Source organism: Mustela lutreola, chromosome 15, assembly GCF_030435805.1.
Source record: "Mustela lutreola isolate mMusLut2 chromosome 15, mMusLut2.pri, whole genome shotgun sequence".
Lineage (NCBI taxonomy): Eukaryota > Metazoa > Chordata > Mammalia > Carnivora > Mustelidae > Mustela > Mustela lutreola.
In genome coordinates, this window is record NC_081304.1 from 59112208 (window position 1) to 59124880 (window position 12673).

At 58.7% G+C, this 12673-nt stretch overlaps 1 protein-coding gene across 1 annotated transcript; it reads right to left on the minus strand.

Moving 5' to 3' along the window:
• Positions 1-275: 275 nt before the first annotated feature.
• Positions 276-5549, minus strand: SLC2A4 (solute carrier family 2 member 4). Its single transcript, XM_059149341.1, has 11 exons — positions 5160-5549; positions 3718-3834; positions 3422-3594; positions 3208-3332; positions 2980-3095; positions 2715-2877; positions 2427-2614; positions 2144-2248; positions 1902-2003; positions 1224-1427; positions 276-749 (listed from the first exon to the last, which is right to left on the minus strand). Exons 1-11 carry the CDS (start codon positions 5190-5192, stop codon positions 546-548), a joined length of 1530 nt encoding a protein of 509 aa, XP_059005324.1. The 5' UTR covers positions 5193-5549; the 3' UTR covers positions 276-545.
• Between the last annotated feature and the right edge of the window lie 7124 nt (positions 5550-12673).

The following is a 12673-nucleotide window of genomic DNA, read 5'->3' on the forward strand; positions in this document are numbered from 1 at the left end:
ATGGGCACACGGCCCTCTTGCCCTGGAAGGTTGAGCGAGAGAGCAGAGCCTGCCAGGAGAGATGAGCTTGGGAGGGCGCTTCCTCGTCTGGGAGGGGTCAAGGCGGGACCCCCTTCACCCAGTCTATGAGGCAGGAATTCAGAGAAGGTGCCCATGAGGAGGAGGAGTCCGAGGTAGCAGAAAGCTACCTTATCTGCTCCAGTCCTGCTCCTGCTTCCGTCCAACCCGGGGGCTCTCCTCCCCACAACCCCCTTCTCTAGCAAAGGACAAGAATATTCTGGAAGGGTGGCCAGGTGGGGGTGGGGTGGGCTACGGAGGAGGCGGGGGAGCCCAGAGAATGGCCCACCCTGATGGCCACAGCCTAACCACGACATAAATAATCCAAGAGTCACACGAGGGGAACGAGGGGGTGCTCAGACCACGGTCCCCGCCAGTTTCCCACTTCTACCAGGCTGCAGGGGTGTCGCCCTGGGAGCAAAGAGGGAGAGCGGGCCGCAGGGCTGCACAGGAGAGGAGGGGTCCCGGAGGGGCGAGAGCACGGCCCCTCAGTCGTTCTCGTCAGGCCCCAAGTACTCGAGCTCTGTGCTGGGTTTCACCTCCTGCTCTAAGAGGGACGGCGTCCGGCGGAAGGTGGCGGAGATCTGGTCAAACGTCCGGCCTCGGGTTTCAGGCACTTTTAAGAAGGTGAAGATGAAGAAGCCAAGCAGGAGGACGGCGAAAAGAAGGAAGACGTAGGGCCCCATAGCCTCCTGGGATGGGTGGAGAAAAGGGTTGGTGGAGGGGAGGGTGGGCGCGCTCTCGGCAGCGCCCAGGGCCCCGGCCGGTGGGGGCGTGATGGGACACGCAGGTGGCTCCTTTGCAGGCCCAGGGAAACCGGGAATGAGTGAAGGAAAGGATCTCCGTCCCCTGCCTCCTAACACCTGTCCCCGTTTCCTGCCCGGAGCACAGTAGCGCTTCGGGGAGCGGATTCCCGACTGCCGGCAGTAGGAGCCCGAAGCCATTGGCTTTACTCTAAGTTGGGCCGCACTTGGTTTTGAAGACCCTTTGCTGTTAGCCCATGCCCCTCAGTTCCCTTCTTTCCTGGGACTGTGGGTGCTTCTCAGGGACCACGTGGTCCACACGAGTAATTCCCAGCCAGGAGGGGGGAAAGCAAGCGGGCTGGTTGTGACGTGCCCCCCCTGACCTAAGGAGCTGGACATAGGGACGAGGTTTAGGGCACCTACCGCCACATACTGGAAACCCATGCCAATGATGAAGTTGCACGTCCAGTTGGAGAAGCCGGCCACGGCCATGGCCGCTGGCCGGGGGCCCTGGCTAAACAGTTCGGCCACGATGAACCAGGGGATGGGGCCGGGGCCGATCTCAAAGAATGCCACAAAGCCAAAGATGGCCACGATGGAGACATAGCTCATGGCAGGAACACGCTCCTGGGGCAGGCGGGGAGGAAAAGGAATTCAGGCTGAGCGGAGACCTGAGGTCCGCCCCTCCAGGCCGCTGATGGACGAGCCCGCCACCCCAGGTGGGCGCAGGCCTCTGAGCCCTGCCGAGCGTCCACACCCAGCCGGGAGTCGCACTGCTGCCCAACGCAGGGGATGCGGACGCCCTCTCGGTCAAGGTGGTCCATCCTCTTCTCGTTCTGCAGCAGCCCCTGGGGAGTGACAGTTCCTGGGACTGGACAGGGGCTCTCCGTCCTGGCCTCCAACCTTGCACTGGAGCTTCCTCCCAGAGCAGGGGGCAGGGCAGCCTGCGTGCCTCAGGAGCACCCGGTTGCCCCGGGGATCACAGGGAGGTGTTGAGGACTGGCCCTGGCTGAGCGCAGAGCCTCTCAGGGCCATTCCCAGGGGCTGGACCGAGGCTCCCCACCTCCACCCCACCCCTGCCCCAGTTGCCCCCGGCCTCACCAGCAGAAGCAGCGCCAAAGTCATCAGGATGGCACAGCCGCACATTCCTGCCAGGCCCAGGAGGTGCAGGGTCCGGCGACCAGCCCGCTCCACCAGGAATACCTGCCGAGAGCATCAGGGCTCGGTGGGGGGCCTCGGTGGGGGGTCTCTGGAGCACAAGAAGTGTGGGCAGGACCCGGGGAAAGGAAGGCTGGGGCATCTGGGGGACGCGAAGCCAACAGGGAGGCGGCACTGTCCATTACCGAGACCAAGGTGAAGACCGTGTTGACCACCCCGGCCCCTATGGTGGCGTAGGCCGGCTGCCCCACCCCCGCCGACTCAAAGATGCTGGTTGAATAATAGAAGACCTGCGAGGAAGGAGAAGGAAGAGGGCTGGCAGTGCGTCCCTCCATCCCTCTTAGCCATGCCAGCTGGGATAGCCCTGCGCTGGATCACTGGATCTCCAGGGTGGGGGAGGGCTGCGGGCTCCCCTTCTCCCAGGCTGCACCTCCACCCCCGCCCCACCCGAGGCTGCCCACCACCTACGGCATTGATGCCCGACAGCTGCTGGCTCAGCTGCAAAACCACCGCGATGACCAGGGGCTGCCGGTGGGTGCGGCTGGCTAGCAGCTGGAGCAGGGACAGCGGGCGCTCCCGCTCCAGCTTCCGCTTCTCCTCCTTCAGCTCAGCCAGCGCGCCCGACACGTCGGCCCAGCCTGTCAGGCGCTTCAGACCTACAGGTGATGAGGGTTGGGCATGAGTGGATGGGGTGGGGGAGCTCTGCCCCCCGCAGGACAGGTGCTAGAAAGGTGGGGGTAGTGGAGGGAAGCTCACTCTTCCTGGCGGGCCCCTCCAGGTTCCGGATGATGTAAAGGTAGCGTGGGCTTTCCGGGCAGAAGGGCAGGAGGACCAGCTGCAGGAGGGCAGGCAGCACCGTGATGCCCAGGAGCAGGGGCCAGAGGGCGGCGGTGCCCAGCATGGACTCCAAGCCCAGCACCTGGGGGACCGCGCGTGGGAAGGAAAGGGGGCAGGCTGTTCAGCCCAGAGCCCCCACTCAACCCCAGGCCCCCAGCTACCCAGTAAGGCCAGGCCCAGTCACCTGGGCGATCAGAATGCCAATGACAATAGCCAGCTGGTTGAGCGTCCCCAAGGCACCGCGCAGGTGAGTGGGTGCGATCTCTCCCACGTACATGGGCACCAGCCCGGATGTGAGCCCTGGGCACAGGGAAGAAGACAGGGGTGAGGGCACCTGGCCGCTCCCACCCCCAAGCTCAGAGCCAGCGGAGGAGAGCAGGACTCCGGGTGCGGTGTGGAGCGCGGCGGGTACCTGAGTAGGCGCCAATGAGGAAACGTCCCAGAATGAGCATCTCGTATGAGGCCGCGGCTTTAGCCAGGCCCATGAGGGCGCCCCCCAGCACCGCCAGGATGTTGTTGACCAGCATCGCCCTCTTCCTGACAGGCAAGGAGTGGGGCTGAGAGTTGGGGTACCAGGCGGAGGCCCCCTTCCTACCTGCCCCAACCCTCGCCCACCAGCCCCATACCTTCCCAGCCACTGAGAGATGATGCCAATAAGGAAGGAGGAGATCATGCCGCCCACGGAGAAAATGGCCACGGAGAGAGCCCAGAGGGTAGTGAGGGTGCCCGGCGGGATGGAGCCGGGTCCCTCAGGCCCCTGCCTCCCCAGCCACGTCTCATTGTAGCTCTGCTCAATCACCTGGTGTGTGTGGGGGGAGACAACGGAGAAATGATGGCCTGCGGAGACCTCCCCCTCGGCTTCCCATGCTGTCCCCCGCCCCCATGTTCCGATAGCCCACTCTGCCTGCTGCAGGCCCCTCACCTTCTGTGGGGCATTGATGACCCCAATATTGTAGCCGAACTGCAGGGAACCGAGCACAGCAGAGAAGACAGCAAGGACCAGGGTCCCAGTGACTCGCTGCTGGGAGGGTTCCCCGTCCTGGGTGGGCAGAAGCAGAGAGGAGGCGGGTCACACAGAATCATGATTTCTTCCCTTCACCCAGGGGCCTGGGTCCTGTTGGAGCCTGGAGATGCTGGGCTCCATCCAACATGTTGGCTGAGGGAAACTGGGCCATATTAGGAATCGGAAGAGGAACTCAGTGTAAACAGCAGCAGTCACCGGGCATGTCATGGTGCATGAAGGAGAAACGGGATGTCTGAGTCCAGCGAGCTGAGAAATGTTTGAAGATCTTGGCCTCACTGTTTCTCGGTGACCTTGGGGCAGGCTTTGGGCCTTAAGACTGGAGTTCAGATTTGTGTGACCTTGTGCAAGTCACTTTCCCACTCTGAAGCTAAGGTCTCCTCTGGGTCAGGGGCCCTAGGAGTGATGTTGCCTGCTCTGCCTACCTGTCCCTGAAAACGAGAAAATCAAAATCAAATGCTAAGGGGATTCCTGATGGCGCAGGATTTATAAACCCACAAGGGCCTTATCACCGGCCTCTGTCCTCTTCTGTCCCCTCTGGGGGTGCTCTCAGAGGGCTCCTGGAGGCCCCCAACACGCCCAAGAAGGACAATTCCAAAAAGGACATCGCGGTCATTCCTTCCCGCATATGGCCCTTGGGGTGGCCGTCTCTGTCTCCGCCCCGGGCTCCCCTCCCCCTCTAGGCTCCGCCGCAGGGGGCGGGGGGCCGTGCGGGCTTCTGCCTGGGAGAGCCGCGCCCAGGGGATGGGGGCGGGAAGGTGGTGCGAGCGGCGGTGGCGGCGGTGGCCGCTCGCTGGCGGCACACACTGTCTCCAAGCGGAAACCTGAGCTGGGGGAGGGGGGGCTGACACTCCCCTCAGCCCCTCCACCAGCCATGGGGCCAAGGGAAAGTTCAGCGTCCTGGAGGACGGCCAGGAGTGGGGGTGGGGGCCCACGAGAACCTCTGCTCCTCGAAAAACTTCCCGCGAGCCGGGACACACGGACAGCTCCAGGAGGGCAAGACCAGCCCGGATCTGCTTTCTCGGGCTGGATCTATGGTAGGGTGTCCCCCAATCCCCGCGCGCCCCGCCGCGCCCAGGAGAAGGGGGAGAACCCTGGGCTCGGGAAACCGCAGGGTGGCCCATGCCCCCGGACAGTCCCCCCAGACCCACTCAGCCTCTTGGAAGGACTGGAATCCCACAGTCACGGGTTGTCCCGCTCGGGTATAAATAGCCAGGCCCCCACTTCCCCCACCCCCTGCGCCTGCGCAGGGACCGCCCCCTAGCTGACCCCAACCGCGACCCCAGCCCGAGAAAAGCGGGCTCTGCGCCCCCCTCCCGCCCATGCCGCATGCTGAACCCTACTTCCGAGCCGATCTGTTGGAAGCCCGACGGCATCTTGTCTCAGGAACCCGGGGCGCAGCAGCTTCAGTTAACAGGGAGGCGACTGGGGGTCGGCGGCCCCGGCCCGGCGGGCAGAGGGCGCGGGGGCGACGGGCGTCACGGAGCGGCGTGCGGAGGGCGAGACCGGCAGGACCCACCGCCGCGAGCCACGGACCCAGAGAGCGGCAGGGCTCCCGGGGATCTGGCGGAGCCGGGCTTGGGGGAGAGGCCCGAGGAGCCCCCGCAACCCTCCACGGGCCACGCCCTTCGCATCACCCATTGGCCAGGAGCCCGCCCAGAAGCCCACGCCCCTCCCTAGGCCCGCAGCTCAGAGTCTAGCCCGGCGGCGCGGGTTGGCCGACGAGGCCCCGCCTCCCCAGCGTGCCCGGCAACACGCGCGGGGTAGGTGCCTGCCGGCCTACCGCGGTGAAGTTTGGGGGGAAAGGGTCCCGGGACAGAGGAGGTCACTCCCCACCTCGCGTGGGGACTCGGCCCAGCAGCCGGACATGGGGCTGGGGTAGCGCCGGAAAGTGGACGCGGCGGGTGGGGAGCGCGGGGTCGGGGAGGAGGGGATGCGGCAGGCACGCTTGGCCCCGGAGAGAGCTCGGGCGGCCCGGGACCGCGCGCGAGCGGGCGCGCGGGGTGGCTGGGGAGCAATGGCCTGGAGTAACCCACCGCGGCTATTTTTAGCTCCCGCGTTGGGAGACGCCAAATGTCAGGTCCCCGGTGTCCCGGCCGGTCCCCGGCGGGGGAGGGCAGGGAGACGGAGGCTTAAAGGGTCCGAGACGTGCTTCCCACGTGGGGATGGCCCTGGGGCACAGGAAGTTCGGTCCCCAGCGCGTCGGGTGTTGGGGCTTGGCGGTCCTCGTTTCGCGCATCCGCGCTCTGGCCACTGCCTGTCTGGTCCTTCCCCTACCCCGGTTCCCCGCACTAGCTCCCGGAGGCGGCCCGAGGGACAGCTGGTCACACCAACCACGACACCGGCCTGAGGTCCCTGAGCTGCCGCGAATGTGCCCGCCGCGTGGACTACTTGGACACGCTCTCCGGAGGCCGCTCAGGGTGTGAACCCCCCGCGAGGAGGGCGCGACCTGAGAGCTGGCGCGTGCTGACTGGAGCGCGGCGCCCGGCGCGGCGCACGGGCCTCGGACGCGCGGGACTGTGGTGCCACCTGGAGGAAGAGCGAGGATCCGCAGCGCGTCCGGGCAGAGCCGTCTGGGGGGCCCCTGGCCGTCGCCGGGCCACCTCTCCAAGGCTTCCTTACGTGCAGCGCAGGCCCCGTTCTGCACCTCGGGATGTGGGGATTCAGCTGCGGCCAGCACGGAGCAGCTCCCATGATCCGCATGTCCCCACCTGCCCTGCCTCCTGACCTCCTCTTCCCAGTGGGTGAGCATCCTGGAGGTCATGTTCCCTTCCTCCCTGCCACAACCCCTCCCCCACCCCCATGCCCTGTCCAGGTAACTAGCTGGACAGGGTGTGGGGGTGGGGGAGGGTGTGTTGACCTCCTAAACGTACATTCGTCTGCTCTTCTCCACCTGGACTGCTGAGGCATCGTCCCGCCACCGTTACCTCTCGCTCCTTACTTTCCTTTATGCGGAGGACAGAGCTCAATATAAAAAAAGCTCAAGTTCATCACTCCCTCCCCAAAAGCCAGTGGTTCTTTATTGTCCCCACTCTCAAGTTCAAACCCCTTTTGAGAGCAGAAAAGACCTCCTGCCTTTCTTGCCCCATTTCTGCCCCACCTTCTAGACTCTATCCTCACGTTCTAGTCAATCCCTAACTCCTTGTACCAGGGCACGCCTTGCCGTTTCTCCCCTGGGTGCCCTTCAGAAAAAATGCTCACCCTCTCTCCGAAACCTTTGCTGGCTTCTGCTGGAAACAAAGAAAGCCTTGTGTCCCCGATGTAGCCGACTGGCATCATTTCTTCGCTGTACTTCAACCTTGAGAGAACGTCACCTTGTGTCCCCAGCTCTGTGTGCCTAGCGCCCAGCCTGGTGGCGGGCACTCATCACCTGTTGAGTATGAATGCATGACGGTCTGGTCCTTCCGGCCAAGAATGCAGCTTGGGGAACAGTCACCAAGGAGGGAACTATTGGCTGAATGGCTACACCTGTCTCACTAAGAGGGTGTTGATGAAGAGCTAAGAGCTGAGCATAGTGGAGTCCCAAAGGAGCAGAAGCCATGGACTGAGGCAGGGAAGGACCAATCTAAAGATAAAGGAAGAACCAACTGCTGGACTCCTACAAGGGGTGGGGGAAGGGCAGGGAGAAGGGAAAAGCCAAGCAAGGTGCCTCAGAGCAAGGAGGGGGTACAGGAGGCACAGGCAGGAGTGAAGGGGTGAGGGGAGGGGGGCAGATGAAAAGTCAGTGTAGCTGGTGAAGTTCACCGTTGGGTTCTCTCCATGGGCGTGCCTGCGCTCATTCAGATGTTTTGTTTCTGATGGGCTTCTCAGTGATGCTTCTAGGGCTTTAAGCCCCTGGGGAAAGCTCACTCAAAGAAACCAAGTCAGAACTAGGTAGAGAAGAGCCTGGAGAGAGGGATGGGGAAGTGGGAGAGGAGATGAGAGAAATCAGGAGAGCTGGAAGAGAGTAGGATAATCCGCCTGGAAGTGGGAACAAGGTTGCTGATAGAAGATGGAAAAGGGCGGCACCTGGGTGGCTCAGCGGGTTAAGCATCTGCCTTCCGTTCAGGTCAAGATCCTAGGGTCCTGGGATTGAGCCCCGAGTCAGGGCGAGGGAGTGTGTGGGGGGGGTCCCTGCTCAGCAGGGAGTCTGCTTCTCCCTCTCCCACTTTCCCCTGCTTGGATTCCCTCTCTCCATGCCTGTCCCTCTGTGTCATATAAATAAATAAAACCTTAAAAAAAATAATAAGAAGAAGAAGATGGAAAAGGAAGGAGAGGCACATGACATGAGGGGGTGAGGGGAGGAAGGGACCTTGCGTGGGAGATCTAAGGGTGTATGTATACCTTGCTGAGTGATCATGACCCATTCGATAGAACCGGTTGTAGCCCTTCCTCTGCTCTGCCTTCTACCACGGGTCGTTAATCCCCGCAGGCTTGTTTTCCAAGCTCCTGTGATCATTGCCTTCTGGCTGTGTTCAACCCGTGATAGGTAAGAGATTGGCTTGGGGGGGGGCCTGAGAAAGCCCGGGGACCCCCGCAGATACACTGCCTCCAGCTCCTACTCCACAGGCCCACTCCGCCTCCAGTTTCTGGAAGGCAGCCTTGCTTCCTGAGCTCTGGCAATGCCGGGGCCCCTCTCTGTGCCTTCTCCGCATCTTGTCTATAGATCGGGGACTTGGGTGCAGAGGATTGAGTCAATGACACCGTCTGTTGTGCATGTGTTTGTTAATCTATATCTTATTTTTATTTTTTTAATAAGATTTTATTTATTTATGTGACAGAGAGAAAGCACTAGCAGAGGGAGGGGCAGAGGGAGAGGGAGAAGCAGGCTTGGGAGCCTAACGCAGGACTGGATCCCAGGTCCCGAGATCATGACCCGAGCAGAAGGCAGATGCTTCACCCACTGAGCCCCCAGGCGCCCCAATAGTGTCACGTTTCATGCTGGTCCTACTTATTGTCAGTAAGCACTGTGTTTTTTAAAGATTTTTTTTTTTATTTGATAGAGAGAAATCACAAGTAGATGGAGAGGCAGGCAGAGAGAGAGAGGGAAGCAGGCTCCCTGCTGAGCAGAGAGCCCGATGCGGGACTCGATCCCAGGACCCTGAGATCATGACCTGAGCCGAAGGCAGCGGCTTAACCCACTGAGCCACCCAGGCGCCCCAGTAAGCACTGTGTTTTAACCACATTCATGCTTTGTCATGATCAGGTTCATTGCACAGTACCCCACAGTGTCACTCACACCACATTTTACTTGCTCACAGTCCCGCTGGGTGAGGAGCCCCATCACCCACAGTCCCCGCGGTGATGCAGAATGCACTGGTGCACATTTCCAACGAGCTGCATTATGGGCCCCTCGGAGGACTCGTTCGGGAGATAGTCTCTGCCTCTGTGAACATCTATTACTTATCTCTAACTATGCCCACAGTGAGATTTCTGAGTCCCGGGGCATGTTAAAACCCAATTTGAGTCCCTACTCCCAGCTTGCTCTGAAGAATGACTGTCCCTGTCTCCACGTCCAGCAGCAGTGTGACACTGTGTCCTGCCATTCGGGACTCCCAGCAATGGTGAAGGGTACGGACTCTGGGCTCACACCGCCTGAGTCTGAGCCCAGCTCTGACGCTTACCAACGCCATGCCCTTGGGAGAGTTACCCAAACCCTCTGCGTCTTCTTTGCCTCTTTGGTAAAAGGAGAAGGTGAATGATATTAACACTGACACAGGGCTCAGAGGAGATTGAACTGAATTTTTAATTTTTTGCTTTTTTCAACAGCTTTACTGAGGTATAATTGAGAAACAGTAAACTGCGCATATTTCAAAGGTCCTATTTGGGAAGTTTTGACAGATGTATACACCCACGAAACCGTCCCTGTCATCAGGAGAATGGACACATCCACCATCCCTCAAAGTTTCCTTCTACCTCTTTGTAACCCTCCTACTGCCCTTCCACCCACGCCCTAGGCAACCAGTGCCATCTGTTATCCTAGAGCACTTTCCATTTTCTGGAATTTTATGCAAAAGAAAACATACAGAATGTACTCTTTTTTTTTTTTTTTTAAGATTTCTTGATTTATTTTAGAGAGAGAGAGCACCTGTGAGTCCAAGTGGGGGCAGGGCAGAGGAAAAGAGAGAAACCCAAGCCAATTCCCTGTCAAGGGTAGAGCCCAACGTGGGACTCAATCCCGCAACACTGAGATCATGACCCGAGCTGGAACCAAGAGTCGGACGCTCAACCCACTGAGCCACCCAGGAGCCCCCATGTGGGCTCTTTTTGTCTGTCTTCTTTCACTTTACAGCAATCATCTACGTTGTGTGTATCAAGAGTTCATTCCTTTTTATTGTTGAAAATTATTGAATTGATTATCAATGGCGATCAGTTTGATTATCCCTTCACCTTCTGATGAGCCCTTGGATTACTTCCAGTCCTGGGCTATTATGAGTAACACTGCTGGGAGCACTCACACACAAATCTTTGATTGGACGCTGTGCTTTCACTTCTCTTGGAAAATACCTAGGAGTGGAACAGCTGGACTATATTACAGCTGGGTCTGTAACTTGGCTTGCAGCTGTTTTCCCAGGTGGTCGTAGCATTTGACATCTCATCAGCAATGTATGAGAGCTTAGTTTCTCCATACCCTCCTAACACTTAGGATGGTCGACGCTTTTCAAAAAAAATTTTAAAGAAGATTTTATTTATTTATTTGACAGACAAAGATCACAAGTGGGCAGAGAGGCAGGCAGAGAGAGAGGAGGAAGCAGGCTCCCCGCTGAGCAGAGAGCCCGATGTGGGGCTGGCCCGATCTCCCAGGACCCTGAGATCATGACCCTGAGATCATGACCTGAGCTGAAGGCAGAGGCTTTTAACCCAGAGCTACCCAGGTGCCCCAGATGGTCGACCCTTTAAACTCTGGAATGGGGGCACCTGGATGATTCAGTCAGTTAGGTGTCTGACTCTTGATTTTGGCTCAGGTCATAATCTCAGGGTCATGAGATCAAACCCTGTGTCAGGCTCCACACTCAGCACCACCATCATGTGCTCTCTTTCTCTCAAAATGAAATTAATAAAATGAAGAAATAAGGCGAAATCTGGAATGGAGTACAGGAGATTTTAACCAACCCTGGTTAAGTCCAAGCAGCCGTCCTCTTGCTCCTTGTACCGAACCGTTGACTTGCAGGCTACTAGAGCAAAACGTCACAGTGATGTTGACTGGTTACACTTGAAATCAGTAGCTCTTAACTAGGACCCATTTTGCCCCTCCCCTCACCAGACATTTGGCGGCGTCTGGACACATTTTGAATGGTCAGTCGGCACTCAGAAGAGGGTTCTACTGGCATCTCATCGATATTCCTAAATGTCCTATGATGCCCGTGACAATCACCTACAAAAGGGATTATCTGGCTCCAACCATCAGAGGTGGTTCATCCCATCACCCCATTTTATTGCCTTTTCAACAGGCACCATTTTGGTCTGCTTCCTCTCTCTAGAACCTTTTTTTTTTTTAATTTTTAAGATTTTATTTATTTATTTGACACACACAGAGAGAGATCACAAGTAGGCAGAGAGGCAGGCCGAGAGAGAGAGGGAAGCAGACTCCCTGCTGAGCAGAGAGCCTGATGTAGGACTCGATCCCAGGACCCCGGGATCATGACCAGAGTCGAAGGCAGAGGCTTGACTCACTGAGCCCCCCAGGCACCCCCCTCCCTCTAGAATCTAAGTGCAGTGCCCTCGCTGGTCCTGTTACCACTGTGTCCAGAGCTGAACGTGGGGCCTGGGTCATTGCACAGGCACGCAGGAAATATCTGTTGAACGAGTGGTTGAAAATACTGTTCATATGTAGTTTTTTCATGCACTCATCAAATATTTATTGGCGATAAACCCAGACGCATCTACAGCGGGAGCCTGACATTGAATAAATAATCACGCAGAGTAAATAGTTTGGAACTGTGATAAGAATTTTGCAAGTTAAAGCTTAAATAGCAGCGAGGGAGAGCATTCAGCGGGTGCTGTGACTCAGTGTGGGGCGGGGTGGTCAGGCCAGGCTTCCCTGCAGAGGTGATATTTGAGCTGATCACCACTGCCACTGCCACCAGGCGACTGGTCAGTTAGCCAGGTAGAGGGAGGCTCGTGGAGGTGCACGCAGGACAGCATCCAGACACAGGGAACAGAGTTTGTGAAGTGTACTTGGTGGGAAGGGAAGTCATACACGTCAGGAGCAGAGAGAAGGCCAGGGTGGCAGAGGCACAGAGATTTTATTTATTTGAGACCCAGAGAGAGTGAGAGAGCACAAGCAGGGGGAGCGACAGGCGGGGGGGGGGGGGAGCAGGCCCCCCGCTGGCAGAGAGCCAATGTGGGGCTTGATCCCAGGACCCTGGGACCACGACCCGAGCCGAAGACAGAGGCTTAACCCACTGAGCCACCCAGGCGCCCCAGATTTTAAGGATTTTAAACGGAAAATGACAAGACCTAAGTTTGAAACAAACAAACAAATGTTCGCTTCTGGAGAATGGGTGTTAGAAGGACAAGCAGGGAAGCAAGCAGGAATGTGGTTGTGGAGGCAGCTGCGGTGTGCAGGCACGGGTGGAGACGGTGAGCTGGCCTGGGGGGCAGCCGCGAGCTTGGGGACGAGCTGGGTATAGTGCGGGGACGAGAAGCATGAAATTCTGGAGCCAGACAGCACCTTAAAACAACAACAACAGGGGCGCCTGGGTGGCTCAGTGGGTTAAAGCCTCTGCCTTCAGCTCAGGTCATGATCCCAGAGTCCTGGAATTGAGCCCTACATCGGGCTCTCTACTCGGCAGGGAGCCTGCTTCCCTTCCTCTCTCTCTGCCTGCCTCTCTGCCTACTTGTGATCTCTGTCAAATAAATAAATAAAAATCTTAAA